General features: G+C 39.5%; 1 protein-coding gene across 5 annotated transcripts in view; it reads right to left on the bottom strand.

Annotated features, from left to right (window-relative positions):
- Positions 1–21,262, bottom strand: part of LIMCH1 (LIM and calponin homology domains 1) — a 177,293-nt gene that overhangs the window by 63,485 nt on the left and 92,546 nt on the right. For all 5 annotated transcript variants that reach the window (XM_032108113.1, XM_032108115.1, XM_032108114.1 and 2 more), the window contains 3 exons: positions 9,893–9,999; positions 6,845–6,875; positions 3,709–3,819 (listed from right to left, as the gene is read on the bottom strand). In XM_032108113.1, the coding sequence (XP_031964004.1) occupies positions 3,709–3,819; positions 6,845–6,875; positions 9,893–9,999 (249 nt within the window). The remainder of the gene's footprint in view (positions 1–3,708; positions 3,820–6,844; positions 6,876–9,892; positions 10,000–21,262) is intronic.

Genomic DNA, 21,262 nt, shown 5'->3' with positions numbered 1-21,262 from the left:
TTTTAGAGAGTGTCTTAACATTAATTACAATCACACAGACTGAGAAAAAACAAAAAAAACTAAGTTTGTTCAGAGATAAATCTGGTTTTTTCTCTCCCGACAGTAAGTCAAGTCAGAGATGTGGGTGCCATTATCAGACTGACATTTTGTGACCCAAAGAGGCTGGAATGTGATTTTTTTTCCCAGAAGCATTTGAATATTAATTCCTAATTAAGAAGCACCCCCTGCTTACCACCAGCTGAAGCACAATGGCTATATTGAGCAGAGCTCCCACTGTCCCTGACTGCTAAGGTTTTACCCGCCACTAGTATTGCCAATGAGAAGATCAATCAGGAATATCACAGTATGCTATGGCGGGCCACCTCCACAAAAAAGCGTGTTTGCCAGGAAAGTGATGGAGAGTGGAGAGCTCTACAGTAATACCCCAACATTCCCCTGCTGAAAAAGAGGGAGGCTTGAAGTGGGACTGAGACATCAGAGCAAACGCCCTGCAAACTTTTCAGGAAGAGGGCCTAATTAGTGCCATTCACTACTAATCTGCCAAAATACCACATTAAGGGCAGCGGCAAGGGTCACCTAAGGCCAAGCTAAACTGTGATAATGCCATTAAGTAACCTCGCTGTAAATAGAAGTGAAAATATTTTCTAAAATCAGATAAAATGCACCTAAAAAAGTTGTAATGAATCCAATGTAATTTCCTTCCCCAGTTCTGCTTAGTGAGCTAAAATACTGATAGAAACAATAGACAACAAAAATCTGTCTCCCTGAAATCTGCATTAATTACACACAGCCAAGAACAAATTTACAAATCCTATCAAAATCCCATTTGTGACACGATCCAAAAATCTTTAAAAAAATCTAAAAATCTAAATTCCCTAAATCCGCTCATCCTTTCATACCAATCAGCTATTCTCAATCTTTAGGCACACTTCCATTTTCCTAAATTACTGTATTTGAATGACACAGAACTGCTCAGCAGCTACAGGGACTTAAACTGGGCAAAAAGCCCCATCCTGCATTCACCATCTCCCAGAGTTTGAAAACAGTCCAATTGTGAACTAATGAGTTCTGCAGAACCTACTTTCAATGGCCTGTTTATGTTAATTTTGCATGCTGCTCACTAGGAATTAGGAGGCAGGCACCAGGACAGGATCCCAGACTTCTGTAAACATGTTCTTTACAGCCTTCCCCTTGGCAAAGACACTCTCGCAACACAATGCCGTCACACAGACGGGTACTTGTCCTGCCTTGAACAAACGTCATCTCCCAAATGCTATCAGTGGGAATGTGGTTATCTGTGGGACCGATAACACACAACAGCACGTAAGTCTCTCATATTATCTAATTAAAAACACAGTATGTCACCGAGCAGCAGCTAAAGCGTGATTGCCAAATACAAGATGCATTTGTCCAGGAAGTTCCACCCACTGCATATAATCAAAAAGCCATGTATATTTTGTCACTGAGAATTTCTAGTTTAAAAGTAAAGAAGAATGAGTACTCAAATAGTTAATGAAATTAAAAACAGAGTAGTATGAATAAAATTAGAAACTAATATCCCCTTCAGCAAGAGAAGTCAAAAAAGATGAGCCCAAGACAACTTACATCAGAGCTGTCTTTTGATTTGCTTATTAAAAGAGGAGGATAGAGAGGATCTACAATAGAAAAACTAAACCAGACTGAATTTATGGTCGATTTAGTTATTAAATTCTGTGGAAAAAATGCCAATAGAGAATGTGATAAAGTGTCTTTTCATCACTCGAGCTCAGCTATAAAGAACATCAGAGCATTGCACAGCATGATTAACATGTTATATTTTACAACCAAATCCTCTTCAAATGCAGTAACATATGAGCCCACAATTGCCAGCGGGAAATACCACAGGGCTGCAAGAGTAGGGAGGTGATAAAAGAAGTCGCCAGCAGCCCTCACAACAGCATCATCCTAAGTAAGACTTTTCAGGACTGCAAAGTGCTCTGTTTATGCATTAAAGACATAGCTTTCAGCTTTTATGAGGCCTCTAGTCTTCTCCCAGCTTCAATATTTCCAACAAATCAAGTACCAGCCTCGCTTTTGTCCTTAATTTGCAGCACTCTGCAATGCCCAGCCAGGCCCTTCATGACCACCAGCTCCCTGGAGAACGCTTCCTTTTGCCCCTAGCCTATTTCATCCCACAAAAGGGTTCAAGATAGGACCTCCAAAATGCTCTGATGATTAGTTTCATGGGTAAATATCATCTGGAAAAAGAGGAGCCTCATGGTGTGAGATTAAACATTAAAAAATAAATCATGATACCATGCAGCATTAACATTGTGACAAGCTGCACTTTGGCAATTTTTCTGTGATACCTCCCTTGTTTTGGGTTTGTTTCACCTTCCAGACTCTTTGGAGTGCAAACTGCTCCTTCCCCACATCTTAAACAACTCAAGTACTAACTTCATCTTTTTACTGCTTAGGCTCAGTCATATAACTCATGAGTGCCAAAGTCCCGAGTGATAAGCACAGGTCATTAAAATGAAGACTAAAATAAACTTCTCCAGAGAAGCAGGATGTTCTCTTTTCCTCTCCATTTTCATCTACTTGCTCACAGGAACTGGGCTCACAAACAGGAATTTTACCCATCTAGTTAAGGTTCTCTGGTCACACCAGGGTGTAGGAACTGCTATCAGTCAGACAAGCATTTCTTCCTCTCCAGCAGTGCTGGCCCTGTGAGATCCCAGAATGAAGAGCTGCAGCTGGCACAGTTGGAGCAGCACAGAGGTCAAAGAGAATTAAGTCGAGAGAATCTCGCAAGGCCCCCAGACCCTACTGCCTGTGGTGACATGGATGTTTCCTGAGGTGGAGAGGGAATAGCAGACACGAAGCTCTTTGTGGACTGCAGAATGTATCTGCACAGCCTTTCTTGAACAGTATGTGCAACACACACAGTGCCAGTACATGGTGCTGCCATCTCCTTCCACGCCTGCTCCTTGCCCCTTCCCCGTTCCATCCCAAAGAAAGGCAGGTTTGGTTATCAACGCTAACCATTAGCATTAACCATGAGGTTAAGTGTCTGATGTCAAGGTTCAGGGCATGCTGGAATGCTCAACCAAAAGTCCCCAAACCACCCTACAGCAATCACAGCTTTTCCTTTCCAACAGAGATCAGCTCATCACAAACCACCAAATACGATTTCAGCCAGAATTCAGAACTTGGCAAAAACAGATTTATCGTAACTATGCCCTTGGTGAAACATAATCTCCTTCTCCTCCACTTCAGCTTTATTTAGATCCTTTGGTTTGGGGCTTTGTGTTGCAACATAAAAGAAAAAAAGCTGCCCATGAGACTGAATGTTTTAAAGAAGAAAAAACCATGCTCTTGTGAGTCCTGCCACCTTACTTTTGAGTCTCATCTCTTCTAGCTGAAACTTGGTGTCATAAATGAAAATAGTTCAAACCAAAACACATGGAAATTAGAGATAACAGAGCCACCTGACAATTCTAAAGCCCTATTTGACATCACTTGCTGCATCACTGATACCACCACCAAGCTGGTTGCCAAAGGGGTTTTCACAGTTTGGTAGAATGAGAAACATTTTTGATGTAGGTAGAGATTCATTAAGTAATTTGCACTCCAGCCCTCTTCTCTCATATTTAGCAAGAAACAGTTAATTTATTGGAGTAATAATTTGAAGTAAATTTCCATTCCCAAAACATAACAAAAAGATACCTTTCTCATTTGTGCCAGGAAGCCTTCAAACTCCTTCAGGTTCAGGGTTGATCCACTATACGACGTGCAGCTGTTTGCTGCTTTCCCTAGCCAATAAATGGTGACTAATACCTGCAGAAGTTAATAAGAATTAATTTAAGCCACAGTCCTGTAGCTAAATTTACTTCCCTGCAACATCCCTCATTTATTCTAAACTGCACAGCGGCACAAGATTTTGTTATAAATCAGAACTGAAAGGGAAGTGTCTGTCAAAGGTTACACGTAAATACATCAGGCAACTATGAAAATTTAAACAACCCTATAAAATATGTAACTTAACATATTATCTCCCTGGTATTTTTAATAAAAAAATAAAACTGTTACATCTGCCTGGAAAAATAAAGAGAAAAAATGGATCTAAGTAGAAAAACTAGACAAATATATTTGAAACTTCTAGAAGACACACACAAATATATTTGTTTCTAAATCAGTATGAAAAAAATCCCAAAAGAATACTAATATTAGTAGTCATTAATGAAAACCATTAAGAGCAAGGAAATAAACAAAACACCTAGAATGTCTGCCTGCCTAAAAGTATTTTGAATATGTGTCAATTTCAAGGACAGAAAACAGAGTCCCATTTTTAATCACCTTAATGTAAGTAACCAGATGACAGAGGAACATTTACTTCCAGGCTTCTGCTAGTTTAAGAAATGCTTAGCCCAAATTAATCAAAAGCCATGAGCACCTTGTAGTTTCTATCAGACTACAGAGTAAAAGTTAGTGATTTCATTCAAGTTCTGACTTGATAACCTCTCCGGAACTCAAAAATCACTTCAAAACTAGTGAGGGAAAAAGACCAAGAATTGCTCTTGCAAGTAGCAAAAAAATCTGACCGGACACTGCTGATGTTGCACTTGTTTTAGAAAATGAGAAATTAAGCTGCTTAGGATGGTCAAATCCAATACCTCCAAAAACGCTGACATTTATACCATGCAGGGAAAGGCCTTCTCTGCACCCACATATGTCTCTACTTAGAGCAATGTCTTTAATGATACCTGTGCAGCAACTATTTGGACTGGAAACTGCTCATCAAAGGCAATTCAATTCAGTGTTTTGCACTGGTTAAAAATTACAAACTATCACCTTAGAACTTAGGGCTTTTTCTCATTTAATGCTCATTATTTTGGCATATTCCATGACATTGCAAAGTATTTAACTGGAGAACAAACAGGAAATATTTTGATGTGGAAAAGATATGCAACCAATAATAAATAATAGTTGCCATTAACTGCATCAAAGAAGTTACATAAACTGAAATATAGTATTTTATGTTTTGATGGGGTAGGGCCATATACTTGTTACTACATAGAGAACTAAAGGAAACAAGACTAGCAGAAATCCCAAGGGGGGATTTCACTGGGAACAGACATGTCTCAGACTCTTCTTCCCAAAAACATGCATCCACATTCCTTCAGCGCCTCCTCCTCAGCAACATACGCTAGGTTTTTCTTATCAACTTGCTCTAGCATCCCCATTTTTCATTTAAGTGTAATGTCCAAAATTATGCAGCACTGCAGCTGAGGCCCTGTCAGAAAAGGATAGAGTGTCATACAGATCTTCTGTTTAAAAACAACTGTGGTACATAAGGTAAAATATGTATTTTATATATAAACACAGTTTATATTTTTTTCAGTTTACAAATAGTATATACATGTAATTAAATAACTAAGTAACATTTTTAATAAAGTTCAAAAATGTTTGCTCTGTTTTTAAAATTGTATCCAAATCAGTACTACTGTGCTGAGTGAAAGGAGGTGGTGTAGCTGGTACTGATTTTTTTTTGTCTTGAAACAACTTTTATCTAAACTGTTTTCCTTCAACCAGAACCACTTGATGAATTTAATGCAAAAAAATCTTACGGTATACGTTCTCAAGTTAAATGAAAATATTTGCAAATAATAGTGTTTCTAGCAACCAGGAAACTGTCCAATTCATTTTGCCATTCAGTTCATTGATGAAGGTTATGGTATTTTTATTTATTTCTGCTAGCATTTAATAACTTTATCTCTTCTTCCTTTCCTTATTAAAAAAAAAAAAAAAAAAGGCAGATAATTTCACATTTGCAAGCAATTCTGGCTGGCTGCCAGCATAAGCTGCAGAATCATGCACCTGGAAAGTGCATATTGCCTACAAGCACATTATGGAGGATACTTTTGAAACTTCACCCTTAAAACAATACATCTGTACAAAGATATTCAGCCAGTGCCCACAAAGAGTGTTAAAATACCAAAGCTGAACTCTTCCCCTAAAACTTTGTGCGCTGGGTGCACAAGATACTACTCTACTGATGACGAGAAAGAGAGGATGAAATAATTTGGAGGAGGGAGTGGTTTTGGTGTTGTTTGTCCGGTTTTTTTTACCTGCAGTCATGGCAGTCACGATTACTGGCTTTCAAAGTTATTAGAAAAGATCCTGGCATTTCCTATCAGATAATAGGGGTGTGACCAAATAAAAATTATACCAGTTTACAGCTAACTAAGGACAGACAGTTTGCTAGGCTTCAAGAACATAACTGAGACCAGCAAAATCTAGACATTTTCTTTTCTAGTTAACAATTACAGGATCCAATACCATTGCCCTTAATTTAAATTAACAGGAAATTGAAGTTAAATGGAAATAGTCTTTCTGGGGAAACACTAGTTTATTTGGAAGAACAATGAGAAAGCTATAGCAAACCTGATAGTAAGGCCTTGCATTCCAATCTAATGGTCATTTTGCTTCATTTTAAATGCTTTGTGCAACTGTACTCTATGCCTATATATTTGTGAAGGGCTACAAAAGTGTGGCTTCATGGGTGAGTCAGACTGTTCCCAGGAAACGCCACACTGGACAGCACAGAAATCACATTGTTTATCACTTACCTAAGAGTATCTAAGAAGAGACAAATGTTCTCCATTTATTTCTATTGTAAGGCTGCTTTGCCATAGCAGCTCCACCTAAATTTCCAGCAGAACCCAGTTAGGTTTGTATTCAGAAGGACTTTTCAGAGGATGCAATACTCAGGTGTACTCAGTTTTTACTGAACATAACTCTTGCTCAGGCCAATTACAGGATTAACCAGACAAAAAAAACAAACTCCAAGTGATGTACTTACATTTTTCAGCTTCCTACTATAGTCAATGTTCCTGGTTGCAGACACAAGCACATACACAAAAAAAAAAAAAAAAAAAAAGAAAAAAAAAAAAAAAAAAAAAAAAAAAATCAGAAAGTAGACACACTTTCCAAGAGGCTGTATGTAGCAGATCACATTTTCCCTAACAAAAGCCTGCTGACTGCTTCTGCCGTCTGGAAACACATGAAAGCTAAGAAGATGTAGTTCACACATTCATTTATTCATAACATGGGAGTATTTTGTCACCATTATTTCAATCATTAAATTAGAATTCTGGAAGTACAAAAAGAAAATGTGTTTATAATGGTCCCACAGTAAAGTAGGACAATGCCAAAATATTTCCTTTAAACAGAGTTGCTGATTTCTTAAAAAAGGAAGACAAAAGTCCTCACTGCTAAAATACATTCTGCAGTTATCCAACTATCAGATTCTGCTCTGCAACCCATACAGATTCTGGAAGCAACTGAACAAGCATAAGAGGCATCACCAAACATTAAGGAAATATTGCGGGTGCTTCTGTGGAAACAAATATTACAAAGAACAAAGTGAATGGACAAAGCAACAAAGACCCTGCCATTTACAACAGAACCTGATGTGGAAAACATTTATTTTTTTAAATGTATACTTGAGCACTCAGACTGAACATTGGCATCATCCTTCTCAATTCATTTTTTTATCTTATGTTCATGGAAGAGTGGGAGTTTTATGTTAAAGACATCAGGGTACAAAGTTTGTGCAAACATAAACAACATTTCAAAATCCAGCAAAGAAAGCATTAAGAAATGAAGGAAATATGTATCATATTTAGGTGGTGAAAAATAAACAAGACCATTTTAGATTTACTAAAGATTGTGTCCTGATTATTTACAGTGGAATTGTCTTCTACTGTAACAGTAAGACCACTCCAGCATTAAAGTTTATCTGACAAAACCAAAAAGAAAGGTACTTAAATCTGTTAGAACAACAAAAGCCTAAATATAGGCAGTGGTAAACAAAGTATTTTTGATAACATGTTTTTAAGCCAAAATTTTGTCCACCAATACCCACACAATAAGAAAAATAGAATAGTCCTGGTTTTTTTCCTAGTAAAATAACAGTGAAAAGAGTCTTGTTTAACAAGTCACAGAAAAATTCCTTACAGCATTAGCTCATAACTTTTATGAGCACAATAATCCAAAAAAATAGATCTAATGCATGCCTCAATTAATATCTGTATTAAAAAAATGGTTAAAATGCCATTATCTTAATCATGTGCAATAATGTGATACTCATCCTTTACCACAGAACTAGTGGTACAAGAACATTTTCACCATGTTTAAAAAAATCACCCAAAAGTCTACAAAGAGGGAAAAAATCACCTTCATTCTTTGAGAACTAGCTAGCAGAAGACAGCCTTCAACATATTTCTCTATAACAGTCATGGACTTGGCTTGTACATCTCAACTCAGTTACTCAGCGTGAACTTGGAGAGTGCTCGGGAAACGTTTGGCTCATTTCCTCAGCTGCTTTCTCTGAAGCCCTCATGTGCAGCAGAAGGCCAGGCCAGCTCTAGGGGGTTTATGATGCCAGGTTTAACTTGGTGACATACCAAACAGCTCTCCTTGGAGCTCCACCCTAGTCAAAGCCTCTCAACCTGCCTCCACCAAGGTACTCTATCCATCCTCAACCCCAAAAGATGAAGGTTTTTATCAGAAAGACTCTTTCTATCTGGTTTCATATGGAGATTAGGGTTTTATATGGAGATTACCGATTGTTTTGCAACTCTCTCCAGTCACTCATTGTAATGATTTTAAAGGACAACATAAAGAACCTATTTCATTGAAGTATTATCAGATTTAGAAGAAATACATCACATAGCCCCCAGTCACTGCCATGTAGAGGGCAAGAAGAACCTCGTGTGAGAGTCAGAAACTTGGGAAGGAGCAAAAAATGGTATTCCTTAAAGCAAGGACACTGGCCAACTTGATTTTCAGAGCCTTTGAATTTTCCCAGACAATGCCTGAACACCATGAAAACTTGCCCAGGTTCCATTGCCAGAAAAGAATAAAAAAAAAATCTACTGAAATTTCGTAAATTGTTTCCACATACTTTTCTAAAATGGATATGTCTGACCAAGATTTCATTAGTGATCTTTTTGGCCAAATGAAATGAGGCCATTCAATCAACTCAGCAGTATCTGCTTGTCTGTAGAGCAATAAATTCAGTTATAACTGTAATATTACAATAGACCCAAAACTTTCAGGAAAACTGAATAACACCAATTACAAATTTTGTTAATTTTATGAAAGTGTGGGTTGCTTTTGCTTTTAGATGGTGGGGAGCTTGTGCAATTTGTGTGGTAGTGGGTGTGTGGCTTTGGTGAAAAGCTATCTAAATTGTGGCATTTCCAGTCCACACACACTTCCTCAGCCCAATTACTGTGTGTCCCAAGCTATAGCTCTTGCAGGAAAATGAAGAGACCATGCTTATGTCTGCATCTCATAGAGTCTGAGAGGCCTCTTAATGTCCTGTATTGCACCATCAGAACAGTTTAATCTGAAATAACAGAGCTGTGATTTTTTTTCCGCAGACTACACTATTTTATTAGTTGGACAGACAAAAAAAGAATGCCATCAATTTAGGTTAGGAAAACCCCTAAATTCCTCAGAATCTCATTGCCTAACTAAGACATTATTTTCACAAAATCACAGAATAAGCTGAGTTGGAAGGGACTCACAAGAATCATCAAGTCCAACTCCTAGCCCTGCACAGGACATCCCCAAGAGTCACACCACGGGCCTGAGAGGATTGTCCAAGTGTTTGTCCTTTTTTTACAGAGCTGTGGTTGATGTCTCTGGGATAAAATCTGTTGAATAGAACAATCTGTTTGTCCCAGCACTGAAAGTTCCCCAAACCTCTGCTTCCTACTTACTCTGCCTTATGCTAATTACATTTCTCAGTACAGCGTTTTTGCTCTTTCTTAAATATTTATTACTGCATCACATGCACCTGAGGCTGCAACATGCTGTTACAAATTGCTGTTGTACTTACTTGATGGTTACTCTGTTTGATGTGTCCTGCAGATCACCAGGATCAAAAAGCTGAGATTCTTTAAGTCCCAGTTCTTTGCAGCCTCTTAAGAATAATATGATATTATCCTGAAAAGAGACAAAGAACATAAAACCTCAACACTTTAAACTCTCCTTAATTGAAAAAGAAGTCTTACCAAACCAACTTCTGCCTAACTCAGTAACTGTTCATGAACAGTCATACCATTAGCTAAACGAAGAACCAAAGACATTTCCACTCACATAATTTAAGAAGTCAGTGTAGATTTTGTTTGAAAACCAGATACATATGAAACTTTTTATTTTTTTTTTTTCCGAGATATGTAACTACAACAAGCTTGTTGACTTGCTTCTTTTCAAACCCAGATGTTGGCACTTTTTTAACTTTTAACTTTTTTTAAAAAGGTCCACTAATTTCTCTACCTGCCGCTGGAGGCTGCCACATGACCTCAGCACACTACAGAGCAGAAAAGGCAGGATTTTTGAACAGAGCAGGAAGAGTAGATATGAAAAAGCCCACCACCATTTAAGCAAGCAAGTTGTTCAGAAAACACCTTGCATGTCAGATATGAACAACCAGTTAACACAATCATTCTCTTGCCTCTCCAACTGTAACCAGTCAGAAGCCACTGAGAAAAGAGATAGGTGCTTTCTCCTGAAATAAAAACCTTGAAGCTACACCTCCCATGGCCACTGTCTCTAAAGAAACAACACCAATTTCTTAACACTTCTTATGGAGGATTTACTCTTCGCAAAGTGTAAAAATTAAAAGTCAATAACTAAGAGAGACTAAATAAAAACTGCTATAAGTGTCTTTCAAACCAAGTACCAGCGATGACTCTTTGGTTTGCACTAAGGAGATTAAATCTGCATGTGTGCATATGCAGTTAATACAGGCTTTATACTTATACATATGCATGTACCACTCCCCTTTTACAGAACCAGTGAATATGCTTTACATGGATAATCTTGAAGGCCAGTAGAGAATAAGTTTTTAGATATATATGTTTCTAGATCAGCAACTGCAATGGTAGATGTGTGGAAAGTAAAGATATAATGTACAGCTTGATATTTTTTGAGGCTTCTCATCCCAAACCTAAAGCTAAGCTCCCACATGAAGAGTTATAGAGGAGCAGAACCACAGCGTGTGGTAGAGACCTGTTTTCATAAAAACTGGGAAGCAGAGGAGCCTCGTGGTGTTCAGTTCTTACCCACTCTGCATGACAGAGCAGGATTGGTGAGCAGGGCTCTCCCCACATCTGCTCCCAGGCCTTTCTTCGGGCTCGGGGAGAGCAGCCCTGTTTGTTCTGTAAGCAGCATGCTAATCGCCGCGGCGCTTGGCATGCCAACACTCTCACACACAAAGCTCGCCAGCCACACCACAGAAAACACAGACTTGGAAATTCAGAGGAGTTCAAATCTCCCTTTCTTCCCTGGCTGAAACTTAACAGCTCTGGAGAGGAGCCAGGAGGGGAAGCAACAGCAGTTGAGAGAGAAGAGAGCCCATAACCCAGAGAGACAGCATCATTCATGACATGAAAAGATGCCTGTAAAATTTTCCATCTGGCTTACTGTTTGCATTATAATTTTTCCAACTGCATCATGAATAACTCTTATGTTTAGTCTTTGATGGAGGATGGTTCTGGTCACTCTCAAATGGTTGGTGGAGTGATGCATAAATCTAGTAAATCTAATAAAAATGCAAAAAGCATTAAAAAAGAATTCCTAACAGTATTTCCAAATTTATTAAAAATATACAGGACACAGAGGTTATAGTAACCTAATAGACTTAGAAAACAATCAGAGGAGGAGGAATGCTGAAGATAACTAATTGCACCCATCTTTGGTGCATACATACATGCCAGAAGTTCACATCTGAGTTATGATAAGCAGTAACAAAAATACCAGTTATTGGCAGCCATGTAGTTTGGAAACTTAGTTCTTCTGCCTGCTTCCCAAAAAAACAGCGTCACCTACTCCTGTTTGGCTACATGCTTTTATTTTGATGGTCATCATACGAATAACGCTTGCCAGCAGTCACTAACACTATCACCCAAACAAAATTCCTCAGAAAGTCGCTATCTTGTATGGGAACAAATAACCACACATGCCAACAAGATGAAATGAGTGAGCCCTGAAAGAAGTTCCTGGTTTTGCTAACAATCTCATAATTTTTACTTCCCAATGGTCCTAAAAATGGCAATTTGTTTGAAAGGACTGAAGAAAAATCCAACAAAGAAAATTCTTTCAAGTGATATATTTACTCAAGGACACCTGTCTAGGCTGCCTAACCCCAAGCCAAAAATGTATCTCATACTACTGCAAAACTACACTTTTCCTAGTTTGCTCTAGGACAGATGAAATTCGCATTTGTAAGTTCCACTGAGTCACGGGAGAAAAGCAGTCCTAAGCCATTAAAGGGAGAAAGGAGTCTTAAAGTTAAGACCCAGCTCCCAGCAAAGCTTTCTCTCAGGATTACTACACCTTGTATTGACCAGGTCCTGATTTCTTCAGTTCTCAGAAAATGTTGCTTTTATCTTTTGAGAGGATTTATCGTTCAGCATCTGTTAGCTGCACCTACGCATTTTTTTTGTAGTCACTTAAAATGTTGCTCTTTATCATTGCTGAAGAAACTAAAAAAAGCAGAAAAACCAGGTTTACAAGTAGCAACATATAAAAACCAACCTTACTTTAAATAGGTGACTGAAAAGACACATTTAATGTGCCTGCCCAGCTCCTTACAACTTGGCAGAGTTAAATAGGTCATGCAAATGGGTCACACTGCAGTGGCAAGGATCTCGGGGCGGCCAGCTGCCGTGCCTCAGCTAACACATCTTTTACAGTGGTCTCAGAAGACACAACCAGAACTTGGTCCCTCTGGCAGATCCTACGAGGCACTATCACACAATTTTGTCAGTACATTAAATGGAGATGATACTGCCTTTCTCTCAGCCATTACTTTCTGCAGCTGTAGTGTTGGAGTAGACAGAGAATTGGTGACTTGGTCAGCATATCATTTCCTACAGCCCCAGAGGACCTGCAACTGTCTCAGGCTGGCTCCACTTGGTTTTATTCCACACCACTGTACAATCAAAAATCTTCTTCCAGCTTTTGTCCTCCATACACACAGAGGAAGAAGAAGCTGATAGGCTACAGCCTGAATTTATTTTGCAAATTTTCTCTATTATTTTAATATATAAAATTTTATGTCCATAAATATCTACATTTATATAGATCTATAAATTATAAATCTGAAACCTATAGATATCACAGATAGCTACACAATTTTATCTATGCTTGACCTATAAATGACAGAAAGTCTAAACAGGCTGCATAACAGAAGACAAACACTTCAGTGTGGTAACAGACACAGGACACAAACATAGGATACACTAATAGGTTAAATCCCAACCCTTTTCTGCTTGCCTCAGCAGAGTCCTGAAGTTACTGTTACATCAGCACTATAAGCAATGTCATTTACTTGTAAGTATAGAAACCAAAAATTAATTAATGTAAATGTTTCACTATACTAAATTTCAGAAACAAAAATTAACCAACACACAAAACTAAACTCCCAGGCAAAGCTAGCCATGAAAACAGTAAGAAGGTCATGGGCAGCTAAGGTGCAGAGCACTGACTCCCTGAGAACTTAGTCAGAACGACGCATGGGAAGGAAGGGAAAAACACTCCTGCTCTCACAGTTGCATTTCAACACCATCACCTTTTCATCCTTTCTGGGTGTGTAATCTGACAGACTCACCTCTACAAACTCACTTTGCCAGGACAATCATCTGAAGATAATGCAGAGAGAGTAGGCGGCGGAGGGTGGGTGGTGAAGGTGAAGGTGAGGGAGGGAATGAGGAAGTGGGGGAAAGATAACACACTGCTCGCTTGTAACTTTTTTTTTAAACAGCGTGTTATAAATATGAAAAAATGTTCACCATATAGCATTAAGTCATTTTCCTCATGCACAAAGTGGAGCACAAAACCCTGAACCCTGTAAAAAAACCCCAGAAATTGGCAGTTGAGTAGGACAGACACCCTGGAAAGCCACCGCAAATTCACACAGTAGCACTGCCAACACACGACATAGCTCAAGCAAGCGAGAATTAAATATTCACAGCAGGCAAATTCTCTCCATAGGATCTGCTGATCAGATGCAATGGCAACAGCTTGAATTTGGCCCACTTCCATTCCTTCATCCGCCACAATACATACAAAACAGTCTCACTGTATTCGCACTGCAGATCAGTCCTACAGCTTATCACTGTGGAGCCATCGTTTGTCAGATGTGCTACAGCATGGCCCGGATGAGATATTCAGATAAACTTGGGGAAAATAAAAGCAAGCCAAGCTGTATGTCTGCACAGAACACTGAATAAAATGCCAAATACATGCCACTTCGGCAAGCTGGAGATATTATTAGCTGCCAGTAGCACTGCTGTTTTGCAGGACAGCTGCAAACAAACAGGTGGCCCTTTTCATTTCTGGAATGCTGATATTTTCCCTGCTCCAGAATAAATTAGAACATCTCTCTAAAATAAAAAATTAAAACAAAAAAGAAAATTTCCAAACTGCTTTCTGAGCCCATTTCCAATAGACTCTAAAAGCCTTTTGTTTTCTCTCAACATTTCTTCCTAATTCCCTTATTTTTTCCATTTTTATGTAAGTAATTAGTGGTCATAATTTACTCTATAAAGCAGTGGGTCCTTGCCTGATTCACAGGTTCATAGAAATACTGAAATATTCAGTTTCAAGTCCACCAGGAAAAAAACTTCTATAAGAAAGTCTGGGAAACTCTTCATATATATATATATACATATATATATATGTACATACATATATATACGTATATACATACATGCATACATACGAGTATGTATATATGTGTTACTATTTCTCCAATATACTTTTGTGTGTATGTTTAACTATATACATATGTTTAACAATATATATATGTGTTTGTGTGTGTGTGTTTTACCATTCATCCAATATGATTTACTGTATATATACAACAAAACTACGCAAAAGGTTGTTTTCCGCGGCAGACTCCAAATCAGTAGATTTGGAAGGAAATGGATCATAGTTAGGACACATTCACTTAGAAGCTGAGGATGGTTAACCTCCAGGAGAGGAAGGCTGACAGCACACCAGAACTGAAGGCACCCCCCAGAACAGCAAGGGGAGACCGGGCTGCTTACACCCCAAAAGGATTCCGGCACACAATAGCCTCACCCACGAAAATTAAACGCTAGTGGGAAAAAAAAAAAAAAACAGAAAGAGATGGTCCCTGGGAACAGGGAGGAGAAGCAGGACTTACCAGCCCGTCAGCCGGACCGATGCTCGCCTCCGCAGGGCCGCGACCCCGCGGCGGAGCGGCAGCGGGGCTGGCGGGAGCCGCAGCCGCCGGACTCCACCCACTGCGCTGCCCCGCAGGCGGCCGGGCTCCGGCGGGGCACGGCACGCGAGGAGAGGGAGCACCGGGCGCGGATCGTGCGAGCCGCCAAGGCAAGAGGTACTTGCCACCGCGATGACCAGATTGAGCCAGGAGGACTAGGGCACACCGGGCGGGCACGGCACTGCCCGGCTCCACAGGTAGAGCCTTCCAGCGTGCCCCTGAGAAGCTGGTGAAGGCTGCCTTTGCCAAGAAAGCCCAGCTTTTTTCTGCTTCGTTTTGGGCAGTCAAGAAGGAAAAGATGTATCTCCTCCAATAACAGCCATGCTTTCTTGTCAAAAAGGCAAAAAAACACCTTTAAAATGGTGTGGAGAAATAAGCCAGTTGGTACCATTCAACTACACAAAACACACCAGAAACCCCAAACACGGCTCTAAGTGACCTTCAGGTAATATCTAAGTCTGGTGAAGATAAAATCATAGAATCATAAAATCATCACGGTTGGAAGAGACCTTTAAGATCATCCAGTCCAACCATCCACCCAGCACTGCCCCTGTAACCCCTAAACCACATCACCCAGTGCCAGATCCAAGTGCCTCTTGAACACCTCCAGGGATGTGACTCCACCACATCCATGGGCAACCTATTCCAATGCCTCATCATCCTACAGTGATTTTTTTTTTCTGATCCCCAATCTGAATCTCCCCTGTCTCACGATAAAGTTATTTCCTTTAGTCCTCTCACTGTAGGCACAGCAGAAGAGACCAGCCCCCACCTCACTACAACCTCTTTTCAGGTACTTGTAGAGAGCAATGAGGTCCACCCTCAGCCTCCTCCTCTCCAGGCTAAACACCCTTTGGGTGTCTCAGTACCTGACCTCAAAGACAACTTGGCTGGTAGTGCCCAGGTGCTTAGATCCTGCTGCTCCCAACCAGGCTCACTAGGGCAAAAACCTGCAAGTGCCTAGAACAAGAAGATAGTGCACAACTTTGATGCTACTATTGATTGTATAAAAACTTTGATTGTATAAAAACTTATCTTTTTTCAATAATGTGAATGGAAGCTGGGCAAAAGAGAAAACGTGAGCAAGAGCAGACTTCAACTCAACAGGCAAAAGCAAACCACTGGAGGGTGGGAGGGGTGCACACAGCAGGAGCACAAGGCTAACCCCATGACTTCACTAGTTAAGTAGATCTTGATATTACTCCTTGCTACATCAGGTCATTATCCCTGAAGGCACAAATAAAACATTTAAACAAATGGGGGCCCAGTCAACATCCATGTCTTTGGGGGAGAGAGCAGATGATGATCAGATGATGCAAACTCCCTCAGATTTGCCAAACCCAAGATACACCCTAAGATGGCTTTGCTTACAGCACTCAAAACAGAACATAGGCAGACAGGGAAAAAAACCCAAAACATTTCCAGGCTATTCACTGGCTCTGGTGCTGATGAAATCACAGCCAGCTGTCAACCAGATGTTAGTCACCAGGTCTTGAGGAGGGGGTGCCTATCTGATGCCATATTCTATGGTAACAGCCATCTATGGCCAAGGAAGGATAACATTTCCTTTCCACCCCTTCTCTGCAGCTCACTCTCTCAGCTTTGTAGTACCAGATGATAGCACTTGGTTTGTGAGGGATTTGGTCTCAGTTTTATGACTTCTCCTTTCACCATTTTTTTTTTTTATTTATTTTTTTTTTTTTGTGAATAAAGCTCACAATGAGCAGGGTTAAAAACCAGCTCTCATACAGTGAATTGTATCCAAGCACTCCTAGAAGCCACCGGGAATTCACCTTGCAAATCCAGAGCCAGATGGGTAAAAACACAAAACCAGAAAAAAAGTAAGGCATGGCTCTTGTGATGGAAAGGAATGTTATTTATCTCACTCTGCCTTCTTGGTGGGGCTATGAAGTGGATCAATACAAGAGTTATGCCAGAGTGGGTTGGGGGAAGAGCTACAAAAGAGACAAGAATGAAAGAAATATCACAATATGATGCTCTGAGGACAACCTCAGGTCCCATCTGTGGCAGCTACTTCTTATCCATCCTGCTGGCAATAGTTTTGCTGTCTGTCTGAAGGAGAGGAAGAAAGGTCCTGAAGACAAATTTGACCTTTATTTGCACTCACATTATGAGTGCAGGAGTATGACTAACCTAAACACAGATTTCAAGGGTTTCAATCCTGAAACCACAGCTAGTGCCACAATGGTTCCCTCTGGACATCTTCTGGGGAAACTGGACACTTTCCTTTCTCAGCACATCCCTGCAGCTGCTGTCCCCACAAATGAGCTCTACAGCAAAATATAAAAATGGGCAAGAAATTCACAACTAAGGACAACATGCTGTCTCCTAAGTTTGGCTTATTTGTGTGTTATTATCCAGACCCAATGAATGTTAAGGAAAGTACAGGGTCTGACTATGGCTTCAGAAGAACTCCAAAGACAGCCATCCCAAACAAACTGCTTAAAGAAAACAAAAATACAAAAACTTTAAATCTAGAGTTGTTAAGTCATAAGAACCACTACATCAGATATTGTGAAAACAAAATTTAAGTGAAGGAGACCACCAAAGAAACTAACCTGAGCATTAAATAGGGGAAAGTAATTTTTTTTGCTAGACATAGTGTTAAAAGCTTATCACTCTGCATAAAAATTTAAAAAAAAACCAAACAAACACAGATAAAGTTGAGTTACCTCATGAGCAATATACCCAAAAGGCACAGCCCTAGGGTGGTTCAAAGGAACACCATGAATAGCTTAATCTCCAACACAAGTCCTTCATGAGCTGTTTATAGTCATCAATTAAACCAAGCAGTACTGAATAAACCTGTGTCTTTCCAGACTGGTGTCAGGGCAATTGTGTGTTAAGCCATGGCACAACAGATACCTTTTAAAAACTATTTATGTGTTCCTGCTAAGAGGGGTACTTTGGTGGTAAAGATGATTACGTATGCAAAGCAAATTTATGTGCTAAGATTTATCCCATGTTTTCCTTAATTATACTAGCAGGTCTACAGAAGATAATACCTTTTTTTCACATAACCTGCCTTATTTTCTCTGCCTGAAGAGTCCAAGCTTCATGGGATCCCTTTGAGCACATTTGATATCCCAGGGCACTGACACCCAATGCCTGCTTTCTATATTTTGACTTGACTGTAGAGAAAATAACCTCGTTTTCCAGGAAGAGCAGTGTTGACTATTCAAGGGACCCAGCTCCAGGAAACCATCAGATTCAACCTGCAAAATAACCTTTGGGATGGAGTGGGTCTTGCAGAGAAGAAAATGAGGAAAAACTGCGCATCACAAGGCTGTCCACCTGAAAAGGTGTGCCTGAGTGTATTATTAATTAATTAATTTACCAGCATTGTCTATTATAAGCCAGTACAGGTAACACAAAGCATAATCAGTGCATCGGCATACAGCTTCAGAGATTACTATCTGAAAAAATGCTTCTCAACCTGTGATCACTACTGACTGCTTTTATTTGTCTCTGTCACTACATCCAAAGCAGAGGACAAGGACAGAAAAATAAAGGAAACAGAAACGAGCAATAGTGAGAATTATACATAATGCTTTTCTGATACACAAGAACCTGAAACAAAACTGTGTTGGAGGTATAGCCTCAATTCTTACCTTCCCCATGTAATTTATCAGCTGTCTTCCCATTCAGGCACAGAAGCAGATTTCATCACAGTTGTATAATCCCCCAAAATACAAGATTTTAATGAAAATATGTGCATGATGAACATAATCTGAGGTTTTGTGACCTCCAGCTGTATTGAACCAGCTGAGCATTCAGTGCCAGAGAACAGCTGAAATTTTCTGAAGTTTATTTTTAAGGTTTGAAACTGTAAAGGTACAAAAGAAATTGGTACCTAAAATTAAAATCAGCATGACATCAAACTTCTAAAACTGAATGTATGACCACCACCTGGCAGCCTCATAACACTTTTTCTAATTGCAGTAACTACTCATTTCTAGCATGACTTCACTTTCTTGCCCCTTTTCTTTTATATGGTATTTTCCCTTTTGCTTTGTATATTAAGTAAAGCTGTCTTCCATTTAAAGCCAGAAAATTGTAACACTTGTCAATAGTCAGACTTCTCTCAGTAGACAGCAATCCACTACAGGGATCAGGACACTGTGCATCCCAAGCTGTTGGAGGGCCTCTTCACCCCTCTGTCCAAGTACAACTGCTTTAGGTGGGCTTCAAAAGATGCAAGAAAGCTGCTTGTGGGGGCTGGGGGCCTGGCAGTAGCTGTTAAAATCAGACCAAATCTCTATCCCCCAAGGCAAACAGCAAAATAGTGGAACCGCCAAGGAGGACTCATTCCTGCTCAGTTCGTGACCTCTGCAAAAAAAAGCAACAAATTCCACTTCTCCTTTCAAACTAAACATCTACTCTTTATTGCCAAGGAATATGTTTTAATAATCTGTGCTGTTCAAGGTTTGATAAACATCAGAAATCTTTTTGCTGCTGTTACATGATACCTGACATACATTTTCCCCCCACTCACAACTTTGCATTTTCATGCCAACATTACATAAAACATACTGGACTTCTTTAATGTACAGGTTGGGGTCTCCTTGAAAACACTTCTAAAAGAAGTTGTTCAAGTCCAAAAACCACCTTTTTTTTTTAATTGGCTATTTCTACTGAATGAAGTTCCAGCACATTCCCCATGAAAAACCTACCTTATTGTTTTTACTTTCACTAAAAATAAATTGAAAGCTTTCATATTTAGGTATCTAGAACTACTCTGGTGAGGAAAAGGAAGGGGAAGAAAATGAATAATTTTCAACTTTCTGCAAGTGAATTTTAGAGACAATCAAATTATCTGTGCAAAAATATGCTAAGTAAATCAGTGCCCATTTGTGATTTTGACCACATAAAGTATAACAGCTTGAATTATTGAATACCCCAATACTATGTCCATGTATCTGTTGTTTCTTTCCCAGATTTGAAAACATACATTAGGTGTCTAGACGGCATGGCCATAATTGTCAGTGATCTTGAATATCTCCAGCTTTGGTGGGGTTTTTTATGGCATATATTCATGGCAAGATGAGCTACCCAATAGTCTGGCAGAGATTTCTTTTCCATTCCTTTTCAACCATCAGTCTCTAGATATAATTCAAGAAACAGCATGACTATTCCTGAAGCTATTGTAGCTGCAAACCTAGATTGACTACGCAGAATAGCTTACTTAAATTACTTAAATTTCTACTCTTCATCAAGTCTATACTGGTCATGCAAGCATGCCTTTGAAGAGCCATTTAGACATCAGGATTCGTGGATTACATCTTGATACTACTGTAATTTGCAGTTGTGAAGACTAAGCTTTCAGAAGGAATAAAGCATAGGACAATAATACACTATATTTAAGAAGCAGAATTTCCTTAAATTAATTGAATAAAATCAATGATTAAAGCAAGGGAGAAAGAACAGAACACTTCTTTAATATGGTGCATTCCTGTTGCAAAGCTTTTTCCCAGCTCTTATTGCAATGTCTTGGGTCTGGTTCCTCTGGACAGCAGAACAGAGGACAAGAAAGGATCTCTCCTCCTACAGGACTGATACCCCTGTTGTCCAGTTTTCTTCAACATATTAGAGGTGTACTACCACAACACCCTCTCTCCTCTCAGAATACACAAAGCAACAAGGGGAGGAAGATGAGTTCATCACATGGATCACACCAGGTCTTTAGAAACAGGAGCTAAGCAGTGAAGATGGCAGAAATAGCTTGTCTTATTTGTTGGTGAAGGGAACAGAAAAGGAAAAAAAATCAGCTATCACTGATAATTTATTCTTAAAACTTCAGTTAATACCCTACCTTCTGTCCTTGCCAGACTTAAGATAAACTTTTGTTTGTTAGAGGAAAAGAGCCAACCATGCTTATAGCTCAGCTTACCTAGGCATAACCAGTGGCTCCTGCTCACAACAGTCACAAATAAG

The sequence above is a fragment of the Corvus moneduloides genome, chromosome 5 (genome assembly GCF_009650955.1).
Source record: "Corvus moneduloides isolate bCorMon1 chromosome 5, bCorMon1.pri, whole genome shotgun sequence".
NCBI lineage: Eukaryota > Metazoa > Chordata > Aves > Passeriformes > Corvidae > Corvus > Corvus moneduloides.
The sequence above is the reverse complement of the archived record's forward strand: the minus strand, read 5'-3'. Positions and strand labels throughout refer to the sequence as shown.